The sequence below is a fragment of the Hylaeus volcanicus genome, chromosome 8 (genome assembly GCF_026283585.1).
Source record: "Hylaeus volcanicus isolate JK05 chromosome 8, UHH_iyHylVolc1.0_haploid, whole genome shotgun sequence".
NCBI classification, from domain to species: domain Eukaryota; kingdom Metazoa; phylum Arthropoda; class Insecta; order Hymenoptera; family Colletidae; genus Hylaeus; species Hylaeus volcanicus.
The window spans coordinates 15152634-15177207 of NC_071983.1; the positions used below are offsets into that span (position 1 = coordinate 15152634).

Consider the following 24574-nt stretch of genomic DNA (forward strand, 5'->3'; position numbering starts at 1 on the left):
CAGCGATCAATGTCAATCAAGAGGCAATGTATTTTTACGTCGTAAAATGCATGGTAAAACTTTTACCATTATGTTCCTGACATTTTTCTGATTAGAATGAGACCAAACGCGACGCAATTTGCAACATATTTAATTGTGGAACACGCAATTGAAAAATAAGAAAAGCATTGCTTGTGAAATAAACTTGCCTTCCACCAATGCATATACAGCGACGCCAGAGGAAGCGATGACGTCATCCAGCGTTTCACCTTGTAAGGAACTCACTTCACTAGGATTTATTTGCGGTACGCATACCGTTCTTACACTAAACCTTTGTTTATCAATCGTACGCTCACGTTCGCGGTTTATGGCCAACTGTCCCTTCCACCTTCGGGCTCCGAAATTTCTATCGGCCGACACACACACACACACACCCACACACATGCAATCATAGTCGCTTTCTGGCGCCTTATTTAAACCTTACAACTTTTCGTAACACTTTCGCGTCACTCTTTTCGGCCGAAACCCTCCGGTAAAACACATTCTACACCCTCTGTCCCATAATCAACCGGGATGGCTTTAAAAATAACAGAACTAATTAGAAAATCATGACATAATCATTTTGTTTGTTCAAAATATTCTCCCTCATCCGAAATACAACGATTTGCACGTTCAAAAAGTGCATCAAATGACCCCGCCACTACATTTATTAAACTAGAGCCATTCCGGTTAGTTTTGGGACAGAAGGTGTATTTTAAATATGTATTTTCAACGAATGTCGATGTACACGTTTTGTTTCCCTGTGCGTTCCTTGCTCTAAATTTTTTAGCGCCACATTATTGCTATGAAACTCGTCTCACGATCTTGGACAGTTCGGAAAGTTTTCGCCGAGTCGGTGCATCGGAACGCGAACAGTTCCGAGTTTTCAAATTCGTTTAAAGGTAAAACTTTAACGAAGGTGAGTCCAGGAGCGCTGCGAGATAGCCGCGTCGCGTCAGTGCTTCCGAGACGTAACGAACACAACCGAAGAAGCTCGGAAACTCGCGTGAAAGTCGCGAAAGCAAGTTAACTCGTTTACGTTGCTTTTGCTAAATTCGATAAGAAACAGATTGTTTAACGTCGCTGCAGTTTACATCTCGGAAACCGTTGCTTATTCGCAGCTCGATTGCGTTTATTGTCACGAATAAAGGCTCGCTTAAATCGTTCCAAGAGAAGCTCGACTCGTTCGCCCGATAAGGGGATAATTATTAACGGCTTTGAAAGTTTTACGATCACGATCGCGATCCACCGTGCGATATCAAAGAACGTGATCCTATATTGCGAAAGTTGGCAAGTTATTAGAAGAACGTCGACGAGCTTTTCAAAGTTCGTTGCAGCTTACAGGATGGATGCACGCGAAAGCAAAAGCCGTAAATTTGCTCGCTTCTAAGCGATGGTATTTAGATTAATTAAAATTTCTTTCTTACTTATCCGAGTTGTGCTCGTGTAATTTATAAAATGCCAATTTCCCGAACCTGTCCCTGGAATCGTTCCAATTTTCGATTCGTTTCGTATCGCGAGCAATATTTCCATTCGTTGTTTCTCGTAAAGTGTGCGTTATCTTGCAGTTACGCGGTAGCTACTCGTCAATTTTACGCGCGTTCTCGGCCGTAGAGTGAATCGACTGTGAAAAAATTCACGGAAATTGGTAGTTCGGAACGCGAATCGTTCCTAGGAACTCTCTTAATTTACGAAATGGAAAAAACAGTCGCGCGGAACGCTAATTACGTTTCTTGCGAGCCTGGAGATTCGACGTAACAGCCAATTCCGCTTGCAGCAAAAATGAAATTAATCAAGGATAATCAACAACGAATAATACGCAAACATAATTACGATAGAAATAAATATTGTGTATAGTATACAGGGTGTCTACGTATAAGTCCGGACATACGCAGGGTGTCAATTGTACAACAAACTTCCAACAAAAAATTACTCTTAGACATTTTCTTTGTGTCGCATTATTCTCGAGTATTTTTACTTTTAATATTTTTTCTGGGTTTTGGACTTGACACTCTTTAAACGGCCATAACTCCACTAAATTACAGTGGAAACTTAAAACTAAGTATACCATTCGAAAGAGCGTTAAATTTTTCATCTCGGTGATGCCAAACCAAAATTTATTACGTAGGTTTAATGAGTGAAAAATTAGGTCAAACTTTACATTGTGACAATTAAAAAAAATTTGACTTTTTCTCTATCCGTTTTTCGGTTTTAAATACATTGTTGTTTGGCGGGCACTCCTCGGGAACAACTTCCTCGAAGTCTCAGCTTTTGAATGGTATTGTCAAAAAAAATTGTGGGTTGGTATTTTCGGGAGAAAATGACGTTTGAATGCAGAAAAGCAAACGTTATTAGATGAAAATCAATATTTTTAAACAAAAATCGACTTGTCACTTTAACTTGACAATTAACTTGACATCGGGTTTGATGTATTTTTTGGTGACACTTTCGAGTCTCCCCAATTAGGAAAAAGACTGTTTTTTTTTACACCTCAAGGTTTTGTTTTTTTTTCAATAAATTATTTTTTTCGAATTTAGATTATTTTATCCGATCTCCTGTGCCGAAAACATCGTTTTTTTGCTGTGTGAAATTGATCGTGTTGCAATCTACATATTATTTATCGGTACACCGAGGTAGATATTGATTAAATAATCTCTAAAAATGAAAATTCTATGGATACATGTTCAAAAACAATTATTATTTTTCTCTCACTCAGCCTCTATACGCGGCTGGGAGAGGCTTGAGGTGTAAAAAAAACAGTTTTTTACATATTAAATTTCTTTTTTTTAAATGAAGTTTTAAAAATTAAACAGTTGTGCGAATACTTATTGCTTCAACATTTCTATCGATTAATTGTTTTTTTCCTGTTAATTTCGCAACTTACATAAATAGCTATTTTCTTTGTAATCTATCTATTCTAGAGATTTCCGAGAATATGTAGAATGTCATTGTTTATAAAAAATAAGTTACTAAATTACAATTTTACATAGTTTTTTTTTTGGAAATTGATCGGTGTACGAATACTTTCTACACCCATTGTACGTATATGATTGAAGGTATAGAGTATATCGTGGCATGTTGCGACTGTTCCGGTGGCGTGTCATACGTCGTCGACTCGCATCACTTGGTTCGTCTTTCATGACACGATTAATGTGCCCAATGTACCCACAAATCGATCGATTAATTTTACAAATTTCATTAAGTCAGCTTTACCAACTTTGACATCAGCGATCGGTGGATCGGATTTATTATTATTTATCAGTCTGTATGTACAGATAGTTTAAGGAATACCGTAGTAGCGTAGCCGACTACCACGCTGAGAGCCTGTGCTCGAATCCCAGGGCGTCCGCCCCGATTTTTCATGGTTGAGTTAGAGCTGGCTAACGAATATAAAATACGGAAAAGCCTATGGCATAAAGATGTGCAATGGAGAAAATGAAAAACAATTAAGGAAAAAAGAGTTCTTGTTTAAAGTGGGGTTCCGGAAAAGTGCAGAACACAAGAGAACGAAGTAGCTCTCAATAGTACGCACTATGAAGAAACAAACAAAACCTACTCGACGAATTAAACGAATACTCAACAGTGCTTCGTAATGGTATGGCATAAAGATGTGCAATGGAAGAAATGTAAAACAATTAAGTAAATAAATATACATGTCGAATTGAGTAACCTCCTCCTTTTCGAAGTCGGTTAAAAAGAGATCTTGTTTAAAGTAGTGTTCTGTTTCACACAGAGTCGTTCAACCGTCTTGATCTTTCGAGAGCCTGTCGTTAACCAAATAGCGACGAATCAGCTGTTCCGAAAAATCAATATATCGATTGGACGTTGACACGGCTAATCAAACAAAGACAGAATTAATATATTTCTCGTTTCACTCATGTTGAATTCATTTGTCTTAACCCATTGACAGGGTTCCCCGCATACTTGAATGCAATTCACTCGATTTCCTCCTCTGTTCTCAAGAGGGGTCAACGAAATAATCGAATCGAGCTGCAGTTATTCAGTTTTTCAAAGACCTTTGACCGAAAACGATCGAGCTCATCAGACACGGTTCTGATGAAAAAGTTTTCGTGTTAAGGTAAACGGACGCGATATCAGACACAGTTCTGAATTAAAATCACGTATCAATTGGTCGTTAGAATCCTTGATATTCGGCTTATTCTGATTGTATAGCATTCAACGTAAGATTGATTGACTGAGATCGATCATCGTCAACCATCTTCGTTTTCCATAATCAATCAGTCGAATAGTGCCGAATAATCAGCTAAATGGATTCAGCTAATTGATGTATCGAATTACTAATGATTGGTCGAATAGAGTTCAACACGGAACTCAACCAATTATTTATCGTTCTCGAAGTGCGTTGGTCGAAAAAGAGTCGTAATATCGAGACTCAACCAATCGTCACGATTTCGAAATTTATACATCAAGAAAACGACGCGTCTAGGGCAAGAATTGTCAGATGCAGCCCTACCGATGAGTCTACTGACAATTCCGAGACGAAACGCACGCACTCCGTAAATTCGATCCATTTCAATCAATCACTCAATATTAATTTGGCGAATGATAATCCGATTGTTTGTATCTTTTAAAAAATGTCAAAAGTAAAAGTATGCAATAGTAGAGTTCCGGAAAAGTGCAGAAGAAAAGAGGGCGAAGTAGCTCTCGATAGTACGCACTATAAAGAAACAAACAAAACCTACTCGACGAATTAAACGAATACTCAACTTCGCAATGGATGGAAAAATGAATGGACTCCGATATAAAGAGCAGGTCCATTACGATACGTATTGACACATTGATTTCTTCTTCTTCGAGCCATCTCGACTTTAAGACTCGACTTGACGTTTCCGAAGCTGGTCGTTACCAAAGATATTGATTTTTGTTCGCGGTGTGGAATCGTTAACATCGGAAAGTAATTAGGTTACGGTCGTTGGATCGTTTTAATGGACCCATACCTAAGCTAACCGCCCGACATATAATTAGAATCGGTAAATTTTATGAAACGAGGGAGAAATTGCGTGGACGTATCCTAAGTCACGTTATGTCAGCACCTCCCGTCGGCGTTAACGTCGGTATGACGACAAAGGGAGATTGCGTGGCGAACGATCACTCTTAATCGAGGTAGATATACATGTATATCATAGTTTAACCTACCTACCGATTGTGAGATTCCCTCGAGAACCCACGGGATAGTCTACGTGAAAAGAATAAGAGCTCGACGGCGAAGCGTAACTATTCTTTTTCTTCTTCTCACTTTCATCGATTTTCTCATTGTAAATTTTCCCGTCGTCTAGGGAAATTGCTCCGTTAAAAATCTGTTCCGAGCTGCGCGACGAACGAGCTTTCGATATTATTATATTACACATTTATGTATATGTAGTATACCGAAGAAAAATTGACCACGAATCAGTAGCAAATGTCAGAGTTTTAGATGACCAACGTTGACAAAGATATATTTACTATCGTAAGAGTTGTGTAAAGACTGAGCAGAAGCTACAACACTACTGCATTCGCACGTTAAGTGCTTTTACATTGGGTTGTCCAGAAAGTTCGTGTCGATTTTGACAAAAATTCAGAGGCACGTTTTAATTTTGATATACAATATATCAAGTACATCAAGTACAATATATCAAGATATACAATATATCAATATATACAGTATACTTATTGAAGTATATAGGCACCATTTTGTCCCATAACCCTTCTACTTTTTAAAGGTAATAACATGTACACTTTTAAGTGTGTACATGTTATTCGTTTTTAACCATTCCGATATATTCAGAGCTGTACCACCTATCAAAAATCAACATGGACTTTTCAGTCAACCCTATATACAGTGGGTGTAGAATGTATTCGTACACCGATCAATTTCCCATAAAACTTTTGTGTGAAATTGTGGTTTCTTAAATTCTTTTTTTATAATCAATGATATTCCACATATTCTTAGAAATCTCTAGAATAGATATAGTATATCCAAACAACAATTACTACTTTATATAATATGCGAAATTAACAAGAATATACGAAAAATTGGCAGAAATGTAGAAGCAATAAGTATTTGTACGATTTCTACGTTTTTAACGTAAACACGTTAGTTTATTGCTTCGTACGAATTAGAAAACATTCAATTTCCAGAAAAGTAGTTTTAAAAATGGCTCTAACAGAGAAATGGAAGAAAATCCTACTCCGAATAACATCGACATTTAGGTAATTTAATGCCTAAAAGAGTAGCAGTAATTATAAAATCAAAAGTAAATCTCACGAAGTATTAATTATTTATAAATTAATGTAAATTTCGTTTTTTTTTTGTGAAGTGTTAAAAATTAAACAGTTGTACGAATACTTCTTCCTTCTATATTTCCATTGATTTATGTTTTTTCTTATTAATTTCGCAACTTATATAAATAACTGTTTTTTTTTTGTACTGTATCCATTCTAGAGATTTCCAAGAATATATAAAATATCATTGTTCATAAAAAAGAAGTTAATAAATTCCAATTTCACATAGTTTTTTTTGGAAATTGATCGGTGTACGAATACTTTCTACACCCACTCTATCCAAACCTGTTAAATATACAAATCTACAAAATATTGTTATTACTTTCTAATAAATGTTGTAAAAAGAGAAAAGGTAGCCTCACTGACGAGTCCATTAGCAGGCCCAGTAGGAAACGCTCTCTTCCTTTTCTCCTCTCTCGCTCTTCCTCCAGAGGTACCACCACCCACGCGTACCTCTTTCGGAACTAATAAATATTTATTATATCTACGTATACAGAGTATCGCTGTCGTCCACCGAATGTTATACCCGTAGGTGCGATAAATAAGTACCCAACTCGTACAAGTTTCGATGAGAACATTGACGATGCACGGCTCGAGTGGATACCGATCGATCCCACCGGCCGAATCTTTCGCGAACCGTACAAATTTCTTGGCAAAGTACGCGTCGATTTCTTCAACTTCGCGTGCTTTCTCTGACGGTGCGCGGTTTTGCAAGTTGGCTCATGCATACTGCATGAACCGTGAACGATTTACAACAGCTGTGACGTCAACGCCAACGGCGCGGCGTTACACCTACGCTTACGTCCTCCCCGACGCCGACGGTTGACCGATCGTGTCGGGTCTTGTTTGGTAATCGAAACAATACTGCTCGACTCGACTCCCTTCGTCGGTTACACGCTATTAGTATGTTGATCTTATCGTGTTGGAACATTTACTAAACAGCAACATGTCATTTTACTACAAAAATAAATGGTGTTATCGCTCTGTACTCTTCCTTTATTCGCTGTCCTTCTCTCGAAGCTTATTCGAGAGGTCGAAGTTTGTCGGCAAATATCGGAGAATGCACGAACTCTACCATGAATGCATCAGTTCAGTCCTGAGTTTGTTGTGCATTTATGGAGACTCTACTGTACCTAGAACCATCTATATCATTTCAAACGAACGACTAATTAACGAATTCGTTGTAACGAATTAAAGGTAAATCGGTAAAATCGTGTTGCGACAAATGAGAGAAAAGTTGCTGTTGGAATATTTACTAAACAGCAACATGTCATTTTACTATGTAACAAATTTGTTGTGTATTCCAAATCTGAGAAACACATTCAAGATGCGAAAGAACTAACGAGGTACACAGAATTTTAAAGGTCTGAGAGTGTTTTACTCGTGTATTTTAATAGTGTTCTCGATCTCCATTTCCACCAACGTCGTCAATGATTATTTGCTCTTAAAATCGCTCCTACTTAATCTATGCAGCTCAACGTTGTTGGAATATTTACTCAAATTCAACATGCCTTTACTACAAAAATAAATGTACTGAGAATATATGCACGTTATATCTGTCACTGCAGAATAACGAAAGAGAAATTTTTCGTTTAGGCTATGGGCTACGCTCTCAAGTTCGTAAAAGGACCCTTCCTGTAGTTTACTAAAGACTAATCAGATGTGCTAAAACTACGCTGTATACAGTTAGAAATTCTTTCTACGGTTTTCTTATAATGTTCACCGGTCAGTCTCGTACAGCTCCTCGTTGAGAAAAGATCACAGTTTGCTCGTGAAAATTTAGTAAATAAAGCTAAAGTTAATCTATAAATTCAGTATTTTATTATTCACTTATACCCCATTTCCAATATATCGTTAATTCTATTCGAGCGATATTAGTTTCCGTAAGTAAACGATCCGACCGCCACAAATTAATCAGTTTACGCGTTCGTTCGACCGTCGCATCAACCACTTTTACGAATGTTCGTTTTTATTAACCGACTTCGAAAAGGAGAAGGTTACTCAATTCGACATGTATATTTTTGTTTTCTTTTTACTCGTATTTCATACTCTTTCTTTCGAGTCGAGTGTTCGTACTTTCGCCGCGAGTGACGAACACGGAATAGCAAGGATCTCGGTAATAAGGCGGAGGTTACCGTACGGAATTGCGCGAAATAACCCGCGGTCTCGTAATTTCTCGTTTGCTGGTCGCGACAATTTTGGAAACGTACTACTGCAGTCGGAACAGGAGAACTCGACCCCCTGTTACATACTACACCCTGTTACAACTTTCTCGTTGTTTCAAATCATGAAATCATTTTAGCGTTTCTATTAACGATATAGTTACATTGTTCAAGTTACGCAACACGAGGTACCGCGTGACACGGTTTTCTGGAAACTTTTTCGTGTCAAGTCGAGCGAGCCTGTGTCGAATCGAAATACAGTAGAGGTTCTATTATCCGCACAACGTGCCTTCTTATGTCCAAGCATTTAAGTCATTTGAAAATGGACTTCTATGGTTTGAGGCACAACGGGAATGTAATTCTACGCAGCTGCTTACAATACAAAATTTATATGCATTAGGGGTCAAAAAGATATGGGATCGTTTTGAAATAAACTCAATTTTCTTCATTTCTACTGGAATAAATGATATTTAATGCGAAAGAAAGTAATTATTCTATTATCCGAAAATTCCACTATCCGGCCATTTTTGTCTCCCTATTAATTCGGATACGGGTGTCCCTAGTGTATTCGACTCCGAGGTTTTCTTCTCGTGATAAAAAGTTTGTCGTTAGGTGATCGTTTAATTTTTTCGAGCTCGGGTTGGGGTTAATAGCAGTAATTAATCCTAATTTGATGAATCTCGGTAGGCTGTGGTGAACTCGGTTTAACGTGCGCTTAATTAATCTCGAAAGAATGAGAGAGGAGAGGGGAGAGAGAGAGAGAGAGAGAGAGAGAGAGAGAGAGAGAGAGAGAGAGAAGAAATGAGAAAAGTTTTACTCGAACGACATTCGATAATAATGTTGAAATTTGTTCTCAAACTCCGAAACCTCAGCTCGGAGTTCGGAGTACTCCGGAATCGGAGAATGAAGCATTTTGCCGGAAAATAATGTTTCGTCTAAATTTGGACTCGAAAGGATTCGTTCGAAATATTGGAAACCGGAAAAGTCGGTATCGGTAAAATTTACTTCAATGAGATAATTAAAAGTATTCGACGAGAGTGGTAGAGCCGGAGGGCAGATTTGTGCAGAGCGAATAGATAAGCCAAGATAAATTAGCATTCGTTTCGCGAAACGGAGGAATACGAGTAGCGCGTTATCCTGTACTGTCTGATAGCTGATACCGCGTCGTTTTTCTAAGGATCGTTTCGCTTATCGTAATCAGACTACGCGTTTTCCTCGGCACGAGCCAAGCGTTGGCGTTGTCGCACATCCAGGGACATTGGCCTCGGCACACGACCACGGGACCGTCTCGAAAATTCCTTATTTGTATGCTGCCCTGTTCGTTCCAGCGACGAGAAAGAATTTATTTCGTCCCTCGTTTTAATGAACACCCGAAAGGGCAAAACGAAGGAAAAAGGAAAAAGAAAAGGGACGAGGAGTTTGGGTGTTTTTGAAAAATGTTGCGCGACACCTTTAAATGCCAAAAAGCTAAACGAGGCGTACACGTATGTAGTAGAGACGGCGTGAACTGCTACTTTTGAATCACTCGTGATTCAATCACGTTCATTCTCAATCACGATGATTTTTCATAGTGATTCCTGATTCTTCGTGATCGCTTCTGATTGGCAGAGAACATTCTTTTCACTTTTCACGAATTATGTTGTTCTTAGATTACATATGCATTATAATATGGTCTAAAAGCAATGGTAATATAATTTTAATACAATTTAAATTTAACTCATTTGTAGTTTCTTGAATTTCCGCTAAGGGGAGACAACAAGACACTAACGATAACAATTAACAATTAACGCCATCTTCCGGATCACAGTCGTGATCGAAGTTTAATCACGACTGCGATCGTGATTGTTGTGATCACCGTGAAAAATCACTAACAGTGATTTTTCACGCCATCCTTAGTATGTAGTGTAGACCAGGGGTGGCCAACCCAAATGATTTCGCGGGCCACATTCAAAATGCATCATAACTCCGCGGGCCGCATATAAAATTATGAATCCCCATATTAGATTTGAATCCATTATAGACATTTTTTTGCTCCTCAGCTCTTCAGCTCTTCAGCTTTTTTCGACATGTAATCGACAGGGCGCGATCGCGCTCCTTGCATTTTTCGATCGTGTTTCGTGAAAACCCTCAGGTACGCAATATTATTTAAAAAGCAAATCAATTAATTTTTTCTCATAATTTCGACAGTTAATTTATGAGTATATGCAAACTGAATGTACCTTTTTAAGACATTGATTTTCGTTACTTTGGCCATTATAAAATAAATATTATGGCCACTTCTGTATGCGCAGTATAGAGGTGTGTGTGTGTGTGTGTGTGCGTGCGTGCGTGCGTGCGTGCGAGAGAGAGAGAGAGACCTGAGCTGTAAACGGGAAAGCATGTGTCGATTTTGGAGCGAGATTTGTCCATATATGTACTGTAGAACTCCAATAAATCTATAAACTTACATTGCCTATCTAAGAAAATCTACAACAATATATTTTGGTTAGCCACCCCTGGTATAGACAGAGGCGATTCTCAGGGCATCTATTGTACTTGGGTGTATCCCCGTTCCGAAAATATTAATTACTAGCTGTATCCCGCGGTTTCACCCGCGTGAAATACTATTTACTTTATGTCGTTCGCATTCGACCGCGTGTTCCTTTGTGAATCAGTAAATAACCATCTTTTGTTTTCCGTAACTCAGATGTTTCAATAGATATTTCCGATAGCTGTGTTTCACTCGCGTGGAATACAAACGTTGCAACCCCTTTTTACCCCCTTAAGGGTTGAATTTCGAAATATCCTTTCTTATTCCATGTATATGTACATCATAAAGGAAACCTCTGTGCAAAATTTCAGTTTCCTAGGTTCGAGGGTTTAGCCTTGACGTTGATTGTAATCAATCAGGGATTCATTCTTATATTATATAGATTTCGTTCGATTATATATAGACAATTGGTTCCTCTAAGTGTTTCTTTAGATCAGTCATATATGTAATACTATGTACTATATGGCTAACTGTGAGAGAGAGAGGTCCCGTTTCAACATGACGGTTAGGGAATACACCTTTCTCTCTTTCTAAATGTACTCCGAATGATATGCACATGCGTCAAACTGATCGCCTCTGCCAATAGGAAAATCGATTACGAGGTATAGCTCACACTTTTAGCAATTATAACCTGTTACTGCTTCGAAACAAAAAGATGATTCCCTTATAGACATGTTCCACTAAACGTTAATAAGACCGATAATAAAATATGTGACTTGGCAAGGAAATTGAAATCAAAATTAAATGCGCAAGTAATTCCGATCATTGCTTTAGACGAGTAATAAAATTATAATAGCTATGGGAAAGGATTACACCTATAGATATAATCGTAAATTATTGAAATAGCCGAGTCCCGACCCAAGCCAAAAGGGTACCCTTTGAGGTGTATTAGGAAGAAAGGATCGCGGAGAAATATTATTGTTGTATTGTGTGTCAGGTACGATGTACGATTGATTACGGTTCTCGCACCGAATCGGTCGGCGACCGACTATTGGCAAGATACATAAGCAGGGCTTGTTAACACCATGGCTTATTACGGTTCTCCTAGAAACAGTTTGCAATTATTTTCGACTCGGGTAAAATGTATCGGTTTCGTCACGTATACGTGGCCGATGTTTCTCAAAACCCGTAACAACTTTCTCCTCGATAAAGGAAAACTTTGAACAAATCTTGAATTCGCTCATCTTCTTCTTCATTTCTCGCGAAACAAAAATTTCGATTGTTTCTCGATTCGCCTAGAGGTTTCGAAAGTCGAATCTAATATCTAGATTGGAAGAGGCTCTTAACCGAAGGTATTCCCAAAGGAGCAGTCCTTGTCCTGTGCCGCGCTGTTACGTATCATCGATCGCCGCCCCGCGCCGAGACGAAAACGTTGTTCGAGCAACAACAACGACGCGAGTTAAGCGATCGGACAGGGATAGTTAATTTGCCGATGCGCGTTACGTAAATCGGAGAACATTCGAGAATTTCGACGCAAGTTGTATCGAGCGTCAGTCGTTAACTGTTTCTGATAATGATTAGTCCCGCAGCTGGCTGTGATCGGTACGGATAATCGCAACCTAAGCCGGTCTTGCGCTCCGGTTATGTCATCCGTATGAACGTATTTCAAACGCATTTACTTCTTGTTCAATTTCATTAGTAAACAACTCACTGAGACGAACGAGTAAGGTTTTGCGTAACTCGTATTATACGCCACGTTTACATTTCTATCACTTTCGAATAAAATATCGCTATAGTTTTCGATTATTACCGTACCGGTCTCGGCTGATCGTTTCCGAACTTTCGTTTCGATCGGATACGTTCGTTTTAACGCGTCAACGGCGAACCGTGCGTTCGTATACCGAACCTATCGATACCAGAGAATCGAGTAATTTGGAGGAATCGTGGTAGGCGTGCATGATTTCAGCGAACGAACGAACAAACGGACGATATACCTACGTGCCAATGAGGGTAGCCTTCGCCACGTATCGCCGCAGGGACGACAATAAACGCAGATTACCGGACAGTGTCGACACTTTCACCCTGACCTAACGGTATAATTACCCTAATCGGAAGGTACGAGTGAAGCTTCGTTTGATTAAGACAGCCCCCATTGCCGTGTTTCTTGTGCATTGTTCTTTCTAACCGACTTCGAAAAGGAGGAGGTTACTCAATTCGACATGTATATTTCGTTTTTCTCATCCTTTTCGCGTATCGTTCAATGCGCCGTGGTTACATACTATACTACAGTTACGTACAATGCAATACGGTATAGAACTTCGACCATATACAAGGTGTCTACAACAAATTTCCAACAAAAAATTACTCTTAGACATTTTCTTTGTGTCGCATTATTCTCGAGTATTTTTACTTTTAATATTTTTTTCTGGGTTTTGGACTTGACACTCTTTAAACGGCCATAACTCCACTAAATTACAGTGGAAACTTAAAAATCAGTACACCATTCGAAAAAGCGCTAAATTTCCGAACTTCCTGATGCCAAAGCAAAATTTATTACGTAGATTCAACAAGTAAAAAATTAAGTTAAACTTTACATTATGAAAATTTCAAAAAATTTGACTTTCTCTGTATTCGTTTTTCGGTTTCAAAGACATAGTTGTTTGGCGGGCACTCTTCGGGAAAAACTTCCTCGAAATCTCAGCTTTTAAATGGTATTGTCAACCAAAATTGTACGGTGGTATTTTTGGGAGAAAATGACGTTTAAATTCAGAAAAGCGTGGGTTTTTAGGTGAAAATCGATATTTTTCAACAAAAATCGACTTGTCACTTTAAAATTAACTTGACATCGGGTTTGATGTATTCTTTAGTCGCACTCCCGAGCCTCCTCAATTAGGAAAAAAACTGATTTTTTGACACCTCCAGCCTCTCCTAGCCGTGTGTAAAGCCTGAGTGCGAGGTGAATAATAATTGTCTTTGAACATGTCCATAGTATTTTCGTTTTTAGAGACTATTTAATTAAAATTAACCTCGGTGTACCGATAAACGATATGGAGATTGGAACACGATAGATTTCACACAGCAAACAATCGATGTTTTCGGCGCAGGAGAACCGATAAGTTTTGATTTATGAGGCGGGCATTTTGAACACTTTTCTGCATTTGAACGTAATTTTCTCCCAAAAATACCACCGTACATTTTTTTTTTTGACAATACGGTTCGAAAGCTGAGACTTCGAGGAAGTTTTTCCCGAAGAGTGCCCGCCAAACAACTATGTCTTTGAAACCGAAAAACGAATACAGAAAACGTCAAATTTTATTTAATTTTCACAATGTAAAGTTTGACCTAATTTTTCACTCGTTAAATAAATTTTGCTTTGGCATCAGGGCGATGAAAAATTTAACGCTCTTTCGAATGGTGTACTGATTTTCAAGTTTGCACTGTAATTTGGTGGAGTTATGGCCGTTTAAAGAGTGTCAGGTCGAAAACGCAGAAAAAATATTAAAAGTGAAAATTCTCGAGAATAATGCGACACAAAGAAAATATCTAGGAGTAATTTTATGTTGGAAATTTTGTGTACAATTGACACCCTGCGCATGTCCGAACTTATACGTAGACACAGTAAATGGTTTGAAGCAAAGATAAAATCATCTATGCGACGTCACTGGAGGACAAAGTAACGATAGAAAACTTCGTCGTTGAGTCTGTAGTATATGTGTATATTTTGCTTTCTTAATTGTTAATTTTAACTCTTATCATTTTAAATAATGTTTATCATAACGTATTTTGGAAATTGTAATTTTGAAATGTTAAATTTAAATTATAATATTATTTCCTTATAACTTGTTTCAGTGTAAAAAATAGTAACAACGATACCCAGATGACAAAAGCGATATTATTTATTTATAATTATTTGTTACAAAGTAAAGTAGGTTGAATGATCTAGAAATATTATTCTTGTCACGTCACAGGAGGAAATCTTTTCCCGTTATCTTTGCTTCACTTCGATTACGCCCATCAATTTCCCAAAAAACTGTTGTGTGAAATTGTAGTTTATTAACTTTCTTTTTTATAATCAACGATATTTTACATATTCTTGAAAATCTCTAAGATAGATATAGTCCAAACAACATTTACTAGTTGATATAATTTGTGAAATTAACAAAAAAAATGGGAAAAGTGGGTAAAAGTATAGAAGCAATAACTATATTGTATTTGTACGATTCTTATGACGAACCATTTACAGTAGAGTTTGTAACGTAAACACATTAGTTTATTGGTCCGTACGAATTAGAAAACATCAAATTTCCAGTAAAGTACTTTTAAAAATGGCTCTAATAGAGGAATTGAAGAAGATCCCACTTCGAATAACTAGTAATTTAGTTAATTTAATACTTAGAAAAGTTGCAATAATTATAAAATCAAAAGGAAATGCCACGAAGGAAGTATTACATACTTGTAAATTAATATACTTATAATTTAATTCTTTTTTGTTAATTTCGTAACTTACATAAATAGCTATTTTTTTTGTACTCTATTCTAGAGATTTCCGAGAATATGTAGAATGTCACTGTTTAGAAAAAAATAAGTTAATAAATTACAATTGTACATAGTTTGTAAAATGTATGTAATGTATGTATATGGTCGAAGGTATAGAGTACATATATTGTGGCATGCTGCGGCATTGTGCCGATGCCGTGTCATACGTCGTCGACTCGCATCATTGGTTCGTCTTTCATAACACAAATATTGTGCCCAAGAGATGGATCGACCAATCGATCAATTAATTTTACAAATTTCATTCCAAATTACTTTATTTTTTTTACAAATGCATCGATTAATTTTATAAATTTCATCATAACGCCATCATTTGCCAAGATTCCAATACTTGGATTTTTAATAACTAACTAGTTCCTAATTATCGCGTGTTTCAAGCAAAAATACAGAATGTCTCAAAAATGTTGGAGTTCCTTCAAAGCGGATAAATATTACTTTATTGTGTGTCGCGGTCGTTACCGTCTAACGTCTACCGTGCCAGGTAAAGTCGTATTCGGAAATCGGCCCAAACCGCCTGATTTCGGTTTCGGTTTCGGACCTCGAGAACAAGGGAAGCCACGTGTTAATTAACATTCGCAAACCAAAGCCATCCCCACCCTCGGTAAACATCGACGAACGAAAGGGGAGGAATAGGCACCCTCAGCGTTTCGACAGGTACAAGAAGGCCAGGTTTTGGTATCAACCACCATTTAACATCGAGATCGCGAACCATCGGCATCGCGTAGTCGAGGAGACGGTGTATCGAGAATTAGCGAATACTTTGGCCGTTAACGCGTTAAATATTTTCAAACGGTGAACAGTGTGTAGAGTGAACGGTGAATTTTGCATCGAAAGTTTTCGAGAACAATCGATCGGCACGGAAATAATTGAAAAGTTGTTTGCGAAAAGCTTCGTGAGAATTGAACGTGTCCTCGATTCGAACAGAACGAACGGGAGGAAAATGAACAACTTGTTGCAACGTTTGCTCCCGAAAAAGAAGAGCAACGAAGGGGTTGGTAATACATAGTTCACCTCGTTAGTCGTGCCTCGAAGCTTACTAAAGATTCGGCTACTCGATGTAAAAGAGAAGAGAAGAGAAGAGGGAAACCAAGGTGTCCCGTTAAACATGTAAATTCGTTTCGATAATTTGTATTCGTATGTTGCAGCTGAACGCGGATAACGAGTCCAAGATAGAGCCGGATGAAACGGTGGCGGAAATGTCAGGGTTTTCCAGAAGAAATTGGATCGGAAAGCTCGGGAATTATTCACCGTGCAAACACCAAGTTTCGAGTAGCCCCTCGAGGATGAACGCGACAAGAGCCCTGGAGAAGGATAGTATTGGCGACAACTGTGAGCCTCGAAACGGGACTCTGACTTGTCGCGAAAGTTACGGATCGTCCGAAACCACTCAAGAGATGCCAGACCTGGAGAGCATTATACGCGAGTTCGAGATGGGCTTTCTGTCGCCGACGAAAGAAGAAGATCCCGATGTCGATGCCGCCAAGCGAAGCAACTTCGTTAAGAAGATCGTTGCAGCGTTCGAGGTCAAGTACAAGACTTACAACGATCTCAAGGTAGCCCGAGAAGCCACGGAGAACCAAGGGCGAGAGGACATGAAACGGGAGTCCGTAACGATGAAAGTGGTTAAACGGAGGTATGAGATTTTATTTAAATTTTACCGGTTAACGATTTCCCAAGGAATTTGTTCTGTACAGTAAAGTCTCCATAAATGCAGAAAGTCGGGACCGAAGTAGTGCGTTTATGGTAGATTTCGTTCATTCATTTATTTAAAGTGCGTAACTTATTATAGAAAGTTATTGGACTACTGCTTACTTATTACTAGCTTATTTTCATTCTTCTTATCATCATATTATATGACTCCTGCATTGTGTTAATACCGTTTGCAGTATCTTTTACTTCTCATCTACAGTGGGTGTAAAACGTATTCGTACACTAGTCAATTTCCAAAAAGACTATGTAAAATTGTAATTTATAAACTTATTTTTTATAAACAATGACATTCTACATATTCTCGGAAATCTCCAGAATAGATAGATTACAAAAAATAGCTATTTATATGAGTTGCGAAATTAACAAAAACAAATAATTAATCGATAGAAATATTGAAGCAATAAGTATTCGCACAACTGTTTAATTTTTAAAACTTCATTTTAAAAAAGAACGAAATTTACATTAATTTACAAGTATATAATACTTCCTTCGTGGGATTTCCTTTTGATTTTGTATTAAATTAACTAAATTATTAGTTATTCGAAATAGGATCTTCTTCAATTCCTCTATTAGAGCCATTTTTAAAAGTACTTTACTGGAAATTTGATGTTTTCTAATTCGTACGGAGAAATAAACTAATGTGTTTACGTTACAAACACTACTGTAAATGGTTCGTCATAAGAATCGTACAAATACAATATAGTTATTGCTTCTATACTTTTACCCACTTTTCCCATTTTTTTGTTAATTTCACAAATTATATTAACTAGCAAATGTTGTTTGGACGATATCTATCTTAGAGACTTCCAAGAATCTATAAAATATCATTGATTATAGAAAAAGAAGTTAAGAAACTACAATTTCACGCAACAGTTTTTTGGGAAATTGATCGGTGTACGAATACATTCTACACCCACTGTATTTGGGCCCGCTGGTCCCCCTTTAGCTCGGGTACCTCGGGGTTGCTAAGCCCGTACTGTAGCTATAAACACCGCTACAGTCCCTGAGGACTATGGTAGACTTTGTACATTCTCTGATGTTCGCCAAGAACAGTGAGTAAAGAAGAGTACGGAGTGAAAACATCAGGGTAAATGTCGGTGAGACATTGTAATGCAACGGTATTTTGTTTTAAAACTTCCACCATCATATTCCTGACATTTTCCTGATTAAAATGAGACCAAACACGACATAATTCGGATGATATGTACCATGCATTTTTTTCTTTTAGTTAGTGTTCTACGATATATGATATATAATAAGTTCTTACAATTAAATATATTGCGAATTACGTCATGTTTGGTGTCATTTTAATCAGAAAAATGTCAGGAATATGATGGTAAATGTTTTACAACAAAAAAGTTTCACCGTTGCATTAAATTGTCTCACCGACATACCCTCTTGTTTTCGCTCCATCCTCTTCTTTATTCGCTGTCATTCTCCATATTCGAAGCTCGTCAGCAAACATCAGAGAATATACGATTCATGTACTTAAATACTGCTCGGCGATCGGACTCCTAGATTCCTCCAAGGGGCATACCTCCCAGTAGTGAGGATGGTTTCTGTGCATTTATGGAGACTTTACTGTATTTGGAAATTTCATTACACGCGTGTAGTCGCAAAAAAAAAGAAGTACAGTAGATTCTCTATAATTCGCTGAAACTCGGTAGCGAAAACGACGAATTGATATAAAAACACCAAACATGATATGTTGTAACTTGAAACATGATATAATTTCGTGCATATTTGTTTATTTTTAAAATGTTATAACCTGTTTAGTTTAGCTCGTAAAATACGCAAATATGCACTAAATTATGCCGTGTTTAGTATCATTTTACATTAAAGGAAAGAGTTATAGAAAATCTACTTTATTATCGTTAAGCTCGTCTAGCCCAACTTTCTTATCCATCCCTTGTCTTCACTGTATCGTGTGGTATCGATTTACACATGCCAATAATAAAAATCTATTATTCACTATTCTTCCGTTCCTTAATCTGTATAGATCTGCGATGTTTGGCAACCTTTCGAGCAACAGTTACGAGGAGTCGAAAGAAAATGGAAAGGCACCGACAGGAAAGTTTGGAATCGTTTGGACGCCTTCGAATAATAATTCCGAAGACTCGAAGGGGAAAGGGAAGCCTCTCGAGATCGCCGACAACAAGGTCGGAGATGGCGTCGATGTTTTAGAGGAAACGGTAAATGGCGAGAAAAGTTGTATCCTCTCGAGTCCAGGAGCCAAGTCCGAAGATTCCAGGAGCTTCAGGACATCGAGTTCGCATTTTGATCCGATATCTTTCAGCGACACGAGAATAATAGATTCGGTGGACCTCGACGTGACTATTCCGGTTCCGGATGAGGGGATATTCGTCGAGGTGAACGGTTTTCGGAAGACAAGCACGATGATCGGGGAGTTGCCGCCAACGGAAACTGTTAAAAACGAGACTCGGCAGGTGTCGTTTGCCGACAAAACGCCGAAAATTGTCGGGGCGTTTTTGAAGAAGCCTATCGAGGTCGAAGACACGTCCATCGATTGGATACCAATCACCGGAAAGCGACTGCCTCGCAAGAGGTCCTTGAAGAAGCTACTTGCCTCGTTTACCGGTAAGAAGTTGTTGGAGAAAAAGGGCAAGTTGTACTCCTCGGAGAAGAATCTGAACGAGGAGCAGCGCGAACTCCACGATTCCGGATACGACGAGAGGTCCTGCTCCTCGTCTTCCTTGACATCTCTAATTTCCATTACGGAGGTTCTGTTGCATCAGGAGAACAGCTACGTCGAACCGGAAAGGAGAACCACCTTGAGTACATTCCGGTCCAGGAATTCGTTGAACGAGGACGAGGACGAAACGTTCCACAACTCGACGATCTCTACCACGCGGTAAGTTTTCCTTTTACAGTAAAGTCTCCATAAATGCTAAAACTCGGGACTGAAGTGGTGCATTCATGGTAGAGTTCGTACATTCTCTGATTTTTGGGCAGGAAGAATAAAGGCAGAGAACGGAGCGAAAACCCCAGGGTATATCGGTGAGACAATGTAATGCAACGATGAAACTTTCTTGTTGTAAAACTTTTAGCATTATATTCCTGACATTTCTCTGATTAAAATGAGACCAAACACGACATAATTCGGACGATATTTAACATGCATTTTTTTTTAGTTAGTGTTCTACGATATATGATACATAATAAATTGTTACAAGTAAATATGTTGCGAATTGCGTCGTGTTTGGTCTCATTTTAATCGGAAAAATTTCAGGAATATAATGGTAAAAATTTCACCATTTTACGACGTAAAAATACATTGCCGCTTGATTGGCATTGATCGCTGGTCCAACACGGAATAGAGTAATTATTAGACTGCGGATCTTTATGCATTTATAGGAAATTCAAATGTGCAGGAACCTACGAAACGCAAACAATATACAAGAATATAAAATAGATTGACAGTAAAGTTCATGTTATAATATTTGCAGAATAAAATAAATTCCTATTTAGGTTCAATTTTTCTAAGGACGTTCGCGAAGATTTTATTTTGCATAAAGATTCGTAGCCGAGTAATTATAAACAGGACCCTCTGATAAATGTCCCACTTTTATCTATTTTTATAAACACGACATAATTCGGACAATATTTACCATGCATTTTTTGTTTAGTTAGTGTTCTACGATATATGATACATAATAAGTTGTTACAAGTAAATATGTTGCGAATTACGTCGTGTTTGGTCATAATTTAATCAGACAAATTGTCAGGAATATAATGGTAACAGTTTTACAACAAAAAAGTTTCACCGTTGCATTACATTGTCTCACGGACATACCCTGGTATTTTCGCTTCGTTCTCTTCTTTATTCGCTGTCCTCTACACTCGAAGCTTGTCGGCAAACATAAGATAATATATGATCATGTAAACACTGCTCGGTGATCGAACTCCTAGACCTCCCGAGGTGTATACCCCCCAGTGGTTCAAGTGCATTTATGGGGGAGAAATTTGTGCATTTGTGGAGACTTTACTGTATTTCACCAAAATTACTTTCTCGATGTTTAGAAGCAAACGAATTGACAGGAATATCGAATATTTTATTGTATCGTATATATATTATATTGTATCGTATATATTATATTGTATAAATGTTACAGGGGACCGGGCGGAAAGAAGCTGCTCCTAACCGAGGTACCGCGCGAAGAACTGAAGCTAGATCTCGGACCAGCCTACCCTCAACCTTCGAAAATCCTGACCATGTCTCTGGATCGGAAGCCGATTGGCAAAAAAGGTTCCAGCCCAGCTCCTGCGCGCTTCCGTCTTCCGAAAATACCAAAGCATCCGTGCCACGCGAGTATACCCAAACATCCGTTCGTTTCCGTGACAAATATGGACGTGGTTCGAAATCCTTGCGTTTCGGAATCATCTGTGATCGTCAAAAACGACCTGTACGAGGTGGAGTTCCGCAGAAGCAGCGTGGATCTTAACTCGGTGGCTGACTCCTGTCGCAGCTCTTCCTCTACAGGCAGCAGTTACGACATCCCGAGAACGTTCCTCTCGAAATCTGAAACAGAAATCGCGAAAGCTTGCCGCGCTTTGACCAGCAGAGATAGCGCGGAGACGGTGTACGATGTTCCAAGAGCAGCCTGCGATTACCAAAGGCCGAGATCCAGCGTTTACGAAGACGCGATTTCGTTGAAGAGGAGAAGCTTCGGCACGATGAATTCGGGATGGATCTGTCCTGATTTTCGCGGTCTTCCCAATTACACGGATAGCCCGCGCCGTTACGCCACCATCGACTCGAGAATCGGTAGGATTTACCACGGTGGAGACCTGCAGAATCCTAACGATCCTATCTACGACTTACCCATCACAAACAAGAACATACCTTCCTTCTAAACACTGCCAAAAATTTTGCAAATGCGCGTACGTGCTCTACTTCCTGTTACTCGATCCGTAAACGTTCAACATTTGGATAGATGCTTTAATTTATGTTTAAGGTATAGGGTTATAGAGGCTACCGACGCGATCGATCGTTCGATTCAACGACTTTTTATTCGTTCAACCCGAGACGTTACTTTACTCTCTATTCGAAATTTTAACCTTTGCCTAATCAACAACTTTCTTACAATGTGACTTATCCTTTATTCGTTATTAGAAACTCGATATCAAGAGAAGAATTTGGTAAATTTTCGCTTCGATTTACGCGACGCGACAATCGAGTCTTCAACTGTATATGTGGTATGATTCGCACGAAGAAAATTGTACAAATATTTTAAAAAATTGATATAGTACTCGCGATTCTTGTTAGTATAACTTTGGAGTTTTTTAGGGTTTGGCTGTAGTAGGCGAGCGAGCAGTATTTCATCCTAGTTTTAATCTTATGCTTGCGAAAGCTGCATGGATTTTGCGTTTTTGCGCCGCGTAGTCTCGTATATTTCGCGAGAAATATTTTACGAGATCTTTCGATGCGACCAATGAGACGGGGTTCTCTTTTATTGGCGAAAGTAAAAGTTCCTCGAACTTGCCGTAAAATTGGTGAAAGCGTGTATGTGTAGTCTTCCCATTTCCGATGGAAATGTTTGTACGAAAGACTCTTCCGTATGGTGGTATAGATTCATAATTTGTCCAATTTGTTTTCGCTTCGAAAACAATCGAGGAGAACGAAACTTTGAAACGATGCGCAGTCTCGTATATTTCCGTAAAGAAATATTCACGAAAGACTCGAAGCGGGCGTTGAAATGGTACGCGTACCTTGTGATCCTGCAACGTATCGTCCCTATGTATACGCGGCATGTACCACCTGTATGTACATTCCTGTATTTTAAGAGTTAGGTATATCGTCGATGTAATTGTGAATACGTTACAATAGATTCGTGACTGCCAATTAAGTATCGCATAGGTATGGCTGTTTTACTTGTACATATGTACCACGACGTATTATATTGTACATATGTGTACACACGTACACGCTCGTGTTGGACTTTTTAAATAAATATTCTTACAACGTTGGAAAATTGTGTTATTCGTGCAGAGTCGTAGCGAGGAAATTTAGGAAGGAAGTAATACCTTAAAGTGTCCGATATGTACTAATTTGAATATGTTCAAAACTACCCTAAAGTTTTAAGGCTTTTGTGGCACATGTAATTTGACTTTTTTAATAGTTTTTTATTCAGAAATATAGGACTATCCTTATACAGTTTGACTTTGTTGGGATTTCAGAACCACTGTGCGCCATTTGCCCCCACCTGCTCCCCTATCGCTACGCCCTCTGTATTCGTGTATCTTTCTTACAGCGAAAGAGGACTAGTTAACGTTAACGTCTATAGTAAAGTCTCCATAAATGCACAAATATCTCTACCATAAGTGCACAAAAACCATCCTCACCACTGGGGGGTACACCCCTCGTCGTGGGGCCATGGAGTTCGCTCGCCGAGCAGTGTTTATATGATCGTATATTATTTTATGTTTGCTGACGAGCTTCGAACGTGGAGAAGAACAGCGAATAAAAAAGAGGACAGAGCGAAAACACCAGAGTATGTCGGTGAGACAATTTAATACAACGGTAAAACTTTTTTGTTATAAAACTGTTACCATTATATTCCTGACATTTTTCTGATTAAATTGAGACCAAACACGACGCAATTCGCAACATATTTACTTGTAACAACTTATTACGTATCATGCATCGTAGAACACTAACTAAATACTAGAAGAAACCAATGAATCTCCTCTCTGCACACCAGTATAGCGGCGCACACAGCTTAAACACGAAAGTGTTTCGGCAGTGGAAACGATTAAGCTTTTACGGCATCAACCTACAGATCTGCCAAAACACTTTCGTGTTTAAGCCGTGTGCATCGCTGTACTGGTGTGCAGAGAGGAGATTCATTGGTTTCTTCTAGTGGAAGATTTGGTATAATGTCTATTCTGTGTTTAAATTTGGCTCGAGTCGAGCGTCGAACGTAGAAAAGGACAGAGAAATGGGAAGAGGTCTGAAAGAATAGACGTGACGCATAGCGTAACCCTTTTTCGTCAGACTTTTGCGTCACACTTTAGCGTCACACTTTTCACCAATACACCCCCGATCTACATATAAAACACTTTCGTGTTAAAAAAAATTGCATGTTAAATATCGTCCGAATTATGTCGTGTTTGGTCTCATTTTAATTAGAAAAATGTCAGGAATGTGATGGTAAAAGTTTTACAACAACAAAATTTCACCGTTGCATTACATTGTCTCACCGACATTTACCCTGATGTTTTCGCTCTGTCCTTTTCCTTTATTCGCTATCCTTCTCTCGACGCTTGTTGAGTGGTCGAAGCTTGTCGGCAAACATCAGAGAATGTACGAGCTCTACCATAAATGCACCAGTTCAGTCCCGAGTTTGTCGTGCATTTA

General features: G+C 38.5%; 1 protein-coding gene across 1 annotated transcript in view; it reads left to right on the plus strand.

Moving 5' to 3' along the window:
* LOC128880801 (uncharacterized) overlaps window positions 1-23189 on the plus strand; it is a 51452-nt gene extending 28263 nt beyond the window's left edge. Inside the window, exons 2-4 of the mRNA XM_054131256.1 lie at window positions 16632-17119; window positions 19196-20068; window positions 21330-23189. Coding sequence (XP_053987231.1) covers window positions 16632-17119; window positions 19196-20068; window positions 21330-22071 — 2103 coding nt within the window. The 3' untranslated portion in view covers window positions 22072-23189. The remainder of the gene's footprint in view (window positions 1-16631; window positions 17120-19195; window positions 20069-21329) is intronic.
* The last annotated feature ends 1385 nt before the right edge of the window (window positions 23190-24574 follow it).